This window comes from Petaurus breviceps, unplaced genomic scaffold (assembly GCF_028583685.1).
Source record: "Petaurus breviceps papuanus isolate PSGF00001 unplaced genomic scaffold, PetGlider_PUasm1.0 90750, whole genome shotgun sequence".
In the NCBI taxonomy this organism is placed as follows: Eukaryota; Metazoa; Chordata; class Mammalia; order Diprotodontia; family Petauridae; genus Petaurus; species Petaurus breviceps.
Window position 1 is genome coordinate 13218538 of NW_027187335.1, and position 5814 is coordinate 13224351.

At 46.2% G+C, this 5814-nt stretch overlaps 1 protein-coding gene across 1 annotated transcript; it reads left to right on the top strand.

Moving 5' to 3' along the window:
* The first annotated feature begins 28 nt into the window (after positions 1-28).
* KRT13 (keratin 13) lies at positions 29-5557 on the top strand. Its single transcript, XM_069067736.1, has 8 exons — positions 29-619; positions 2089-2171; positions 2532-2688; positions 2877-3038; positions 3155-3280; positions 3378-3598; positions 4747-4775; positions 5163-5557. The coding sequence occupies exons 1-8, from the start codon at positions 128-130 to the stop codon at positions 5231-5233; spliced, it is 1341 nt and encodes a 446-aa protein (XP_068923837.1). The 5' UTR covers positions 29-127; the 3' UTR covers positions 5234-5557.
* The last annotated feature ends 257 nt before the right edge of the window (positions 5558-5814 follow it).

The window sequence follows — 5814 nt, forward strand, 5'->3', positions numbered from 1 at the left end:
AAGGGAGGAGGGGCCACCTCCATGGAAGGTGTATAAAAGAAGGCCTGTTTCAGGGAAGAGTCACATACCCTTGGGTCTAGCTCAGTCTAAGCAAAAGCCTAACCCAGGTTCTCTAGCTGCTACAGCCATGAGTTGCCGTATTCAGACCTCATCTTCCAACTATGGAAGTGGTTTTGGTGGTGGCTCTTGCCAATTGGGAGGAGGTCGGGGTATGTCTAGCTGCTCAACTAGGTTTGTGTCCTCTGGGTCAATGGGGGGCTATGGTGGTGGAGTGAGTTGTGGCTTTGGTGGAGGAGCTGGTAGTGGTTTTGGTGGGGGCTTTGGTGGTGGTGCTGGAGGTGGATATGGAGGAGGTTTCGGGGGAAGCTTTGGAGGTTCCTTTGGTGGTGGCTTTGACTTGGGTGGTGGAGATGGTGGCCTCTTGACTGGCAATGAGAAGATCACCATGCAGAACCTCAATGACCGCCTGGCCTCCTACCTGGACAAAGTGCGGGCTCTAGAGGAGGCCAATGCTGACCTGGAGGTCAAGATCCGGGACTGGCACCTGAAGCAAAGCCCCACAAGCCCTGAGAGGGATTACAGCCCTTATTACAAGACCATTGAGGACCTCCGGGAAAAGGTAAGATTTAAGCAAATAGAGGAGACAGAGTAGATTATTCTTTCCAAGGTCAAAGGTCATAGAATCTCAGGGAATGATGACAGCTATACTGGGGTTAGAATCTCACCCTCCCTTCAGGGGATGTTCTAATGATTTGCCTCGGTCTCTGCTCCTAAATAGCTATTTGTGCTATGCATTTTATCACACAGTTAATTTTTACTACAGCTGTCACTCAAGTGGAAAACTTTACTGCTTCATAAACATTCAATTTCTAAGGGACTCTCCTTGTAATCCAAGCCTCCTGGCTTCTTTAGGAACTGATAACAGTTTTGAGAGTTCAGAGAGATGTATGCCAGATCATTGGTCAAGGAATAGCTGGACAGTTTCCTGCTGTCCTGTTTACTTTTTCATGATCAGTTGTGAGCAAAAGAAAGGGGGAGCATTGACAAAGAGAAGCCAACCTCTTTGGGATCCCAATCCCCCTCTTGTGACCTGCTTGTCACATTCATGACAGCGTGTTGAGACAGGAGCAGAGCCCTAGCTTAGGGTGGGGTAGAGTTGAGTCCTTAGCATTTCTGGAATCTGAATGAGAAGACGGGAATCTTAAACAGGGGCTGTTGTTATATATCTCTCTGGTGCCAGTTTAACCTCTGTGGGCCTCAGTTTCTTTCTCTGTAAAATGAAGGGGTTGGACTAGGTAATAAATAGCTATTTATTTAGTATCTTGAGCTTTGTAAAGTACTTTGCATTCATTACTTTTTTTAATCCTTAGAACAGCCTTATGAGGTAGGTGCTATTTATTTCATCCCCATTTTACAGAGGAGGAAACAGAGTGAGAGAGGTTTAAGTGATTTGCCCAAGGTCACACAGCTAGTAAATGTCTGAGGTAGGATTTGAACCCAGCTTTTCCTGACTCCAATTCTAGTATTCTATCTACTCTAGCATGCTGCCTTTCCTTAGGGGATTTCTAAGGTTCCTTCCAGCTCTAAACCCAGTCTTCCTAGGAACCTCAGGGGTCTGGCTCTACTTGAGATATTTTTAAAGAGGCAGGGGCAGGTTGAGCTGTTTCTCAGCTTTCCAGAGAGTAGGACCACAGACCATCAAAGAGAGCAATCCTCCTACCCTGAGGAATGTCACACAATTGATGATAAGAAGGAAAGTTTGTTTGGAAAAAAGGAGATAGCACCCAGGCACCACCGTTCCCTGACCCCTTGTCTTTCTAGCTGATAGGAATCTCTTCCTTAAAATGAATGTGCAGGGTTTTCTTCAGGTCTCTTTTTTCCATTGTCCACTGACAGAATTATAGAGCCATGGAATTCCAGAAATTGAAGAGACCTTTGAGATCAAAGAGTCTATCCTCATTCATTTTATAAAGAAGGAAACTGAGGCTCAGGACAGGGAAATGATTTGCTTGAGGTCATACAGCTAGGTAGTGCCCAAGTTCTTGCATAAAGCCAGGACTAGAGATCACTGCCTCCTATCTCCCACAGATCCTGGCAGCCACTATTGACAATTCTCGGGTCATTCTGGAGATTGACAATGCCAGGTTGGCTGCTGATGACTTCAGGCTCAAGTAAGTCTCTCTCTCTCTCTCTCTCTCTCTCTCTCTCTCTCTCTCTCTCTCTCCTTTTCCCCTCTCTCTCTAGTCTTTCATATTTCCCTCTGTCCCTTTCCCTCCTCTCTGTTTCTTTCTTTCTGTCTCTCCATTTCTTCTCTCTATCTCTTTCTCCTTTCCTCTGCCCCCCCCCTCTCTGTATCTCTCCCTTTACCTTTTTAACTGTTTCTTATTTCAGGCAGATTCTCATCTGTCAAACTGGAAGGATGGGGCTTTAAGAAATACTGGGTAAGAAGCTCCCAAAGAAAGAGCTGAGCCCAGAGAAGGTATAATTTCATTCACAGGGTTATTTAAATTTTGGGTTTTCTCACCCTTTAGGTATGAGAATGAACTGGGCCTGCGCCAGAGTGTGGAGGCTGATATCAATGGCCTGCGCAGGGTGCTGGATGAGCTGACCCTCTCCAAGACTGACCTGGAGATGCAGATCGAGAGCTTGAATGAGGAGCTGGCCTTCCTCAAGAAGAACCATGAAGAGGTGAGGGAGTGGGTGAGAGGTCACAGCTGAGTGGCCTACACTGGAGCCCATTGGCTTGGTGGCCTTATCCTGACAGAGTGCCATCCCCCTGGAGCTTGGGCACCCCTGCCAAAACTTCAGTATGAGATTCGGTTACAACAGTTGCTGAGAAGAGGAAGTATAAGCTCTGGTTTTTCTTGTCTCTATAGGAAATGAAGGAATATAGCAACCAGGTGGTGGGCCAGGTCAATGTGGAGATGGATGCTACCCCTGGTATCGACCTGACCCGTACACTGGCTGAAATGAGAGAGCAGTATGAAGCCTTGGCAGAAAAGAACCGCCGGGATGCTGAGGCCTGGTTCCAACAGAAGGTATCCTCCTCCCTTAATTCTCTAGACCCTGGTTCTTCTCAAATCTGAGGATGTAACATCTCTCTCCTCTTAAAGTCATTCAGACCCTTCATCTTTGATTCTCTTCCACCCTCCAGAGTGAAGAGCTGAACAGGGAGGTCACTACTAGCACTGAAATGATCCAGACCAGCAAGACCGAGATCACAGAACTGAGGCGCACACTCCAAGGGCTAGAGATCGAGCTGCAGTCTCAGCTCAGCATGGTATGTGGGCAATCCTCTCCTGGGTGACTCCCTGCCTCCTGGATGCCACAACGGGCTTCCATCCACCTCCTGAACCTGTTCTCCATTTCCTCAACAGAAAGCTGGGCTGGAATCTACTGTGGCAGAGACAGAGTGTCGCTATGCCATGCAGCTGCAACAAATCCAGGGACTGATCAGCAGCATTGAGGCCCAGCTGAGTGATCTGCGTAGTGAGATGGAATGCCAGAACCAGGAATACAAGATGCTGCTGGACATCAAGACAAGGCTAGAACAGGAGATTGCCACATACCGAAGCCTGCTGGAGGGCCAGGACTCCAAGTAAGCACTGGGTCCCATACCTCCCACTCTTGGGTGCTCTCACAGATATTATCACTCTGGGCCTTCACAAAATACTTTAAAAAAGGAAGTGACTCAAGAGGCAATGTTCTATAATGAATAGGGTGCTGGATCTGGGTTCGAATCATCCCCCAGACATTAACTCTGGGCAAACTGCTTAACCTATCTGTGCTTTAATTTCCTCACCTGTAAAATGGTGTGTGTGTGGGTAGACTTGATGGCCTTAAAGGTCTAGCTCTAAATTTATGATCCTCTGACTTGTCCAAAGTCACATAGCTAGTAAATTATAAAGCTTGCATTATGGAAGGGGGAGAAGGGAATGAGCATTTATAAGTGCTTACTATGTATCAGGCACTTTATAAATGATCTCATTTGATTTTCACAATTATTGTTATTATTGACCCCATTTTATAGTTGAGAAAGCTGAGGCAAACAGATGTTAAGTGACTTGCCCACTTGCATATAGCAGTAAGGTGTCTGACAGTGTTTCCTGGCTCTAGTCTCAGTGCTATATATACTGTGACACTCAGCTCCTGTTTCTCAGTTCAGGGCAGTTGTTTCATCTGGTAATAAGTCTTTTGAAGTGTTTAGAGCTCCAGCCCTCTAAATGCCCAGATTTTCTTTTATTTTAGCATATTTGAAAGTAAAGAAAACCCAGCTGAATTCAGGGAAGTTTAATTAACAGCAATAACAATAATTTGTGATATTCTGTACATCACTTGCACAGACTTTAGGGGTGAGGTCCAGGCAAGGAGGGACTACTGAGGTTACCAGAGAAGACTTCCTGGAACACTGGGGAATGCATTAGGGCCCTAGACACATGATTTCCAAGCCCCTCTCCAACTCTTAAAAATTCATGACTTTTAGCATTTCCTGCAAATGATCCCCTGTCCCCACAGCCAAACTTTTCTCCTGAAGGAGCTCTTCAGACAGCAATCAAAACCTAGCAACAACAGATGGGGCTCCTTTACAAGTCTAGGGGGAAGCTAAGCTGTTAATGAGCAAAATCCAAGGGTTTTCAGACTAGACTGATTTAGCTTCTTGGGAAACTGGGAAAGGAAGATGCATCTTGTTTTCTGCCCTGCTTTCTGAGCTATAGTTTATTCCGATCTTTATTCTTTTTCTTATAGGATGACTGGCTTCCCCACCTCTGGAACAGGTAAGAGAATCCAGCACTCTGGTCTGGGTGTGATTAGGTGGGGTAGAGTTGGGTTGGGGAGAGTGGATTCCCTTTTCTTAAGGGCAAGGAAATATCTCTGAATTCCCAAGCACTCTAGGTACTGGGACATTCCAGCTATAAAGGCTGTCATATTCATGGCCAAATGGCACTGTCCCTGTCAGGGTCACTTGTATGATCTCTGAGACAGCCAGGGTTACTCCTCCTTTGGTGCAGAAAGGCATGGTTTTTGTTTGCTGTGTCACTAGCTAGTTAAAGTGCCCCTGTGGGCTATCCCTATAGAACTGTTTCATGATTTGTGTGATAGGTGTCCCTTCTGGGTGGGAAAAGATGCCTTTCTTGAATGAAACCTTCTCCTTCCTTTCTCAGTTTCTGTCAGCAGCAGCAGCACTAACATTTCTTCTGGGAGCCGCAGGGTTTCAGACGCCCGAAAGCCATAAATCTGCCCAGCCTTCGGCCCCCTCCTCTCTTCACCAAGTCACCCCACATGAGAAGTCAAGAGGAATGAAAAAATCATAAGCTTCTGACAAGCGAGTACCTGCCCAGCCCACCCAGCTCCCTCCCCTAGCTGTCTATGGTCACTCACCAGAGGAGGGCTAAGGATGATGGACGACTCTCCTCTCTCAGTCAGCTGTTTCTCCCATCTCATTGTGACTTTCTCTTTCAGGAAAGGGGAGGGTATTCTTCCACGTTTTTCTCTCTTTCTCCTGTCTCATGTAATGAAAGTAATTCAATAAAGGTTTCCTGCTGTTTCTGCAAACATATTTTGGATATCGATCTGGTTTCTAAACTTTGAATTGCCCCCAAGCAGTCACTACATGCTCATTCTGCCTGGCATGGCATGGTACTTAGCCTGTTTGAGCAGATCCTGTGGAATGTGATTCCACCTCATTTCCTTCCTTTCATTGAACTTAGGCAAATGATTTCTATTCTTTAGACCTCTGTTTCTTTCTCCATAAGATGATGGAGTAGATCAAATGATCTCTGAGGTCCTTGTCAGTACTAGATCCTCTGATCCCAT

Excerpts from the sequence above, each read along its gene's own strand:
- KRT13 (XM_069067736.1), top strand. The coding sequence starts at position 128 with ATGAGTTGCCGTATTCAGACCTCATCTTCCAACTATGGAAGTGGTTTT. Across the intron at positions 620-2,088 it reads TTGAGGACCTCCGGGAAAAG|ATCCTGGCAGCCACTATTGA; the intron begins GTAAGATTTAAG and ends TATCTCCCACAG. Across the intron at positions 3,039-3,154 it reads AGGCCTGGTTCCAACAGAAG|AGTGAAGAGCTGAACAGGGA; the intron begins GTATCCTCCTCC and ends TCCACCCTCCAG.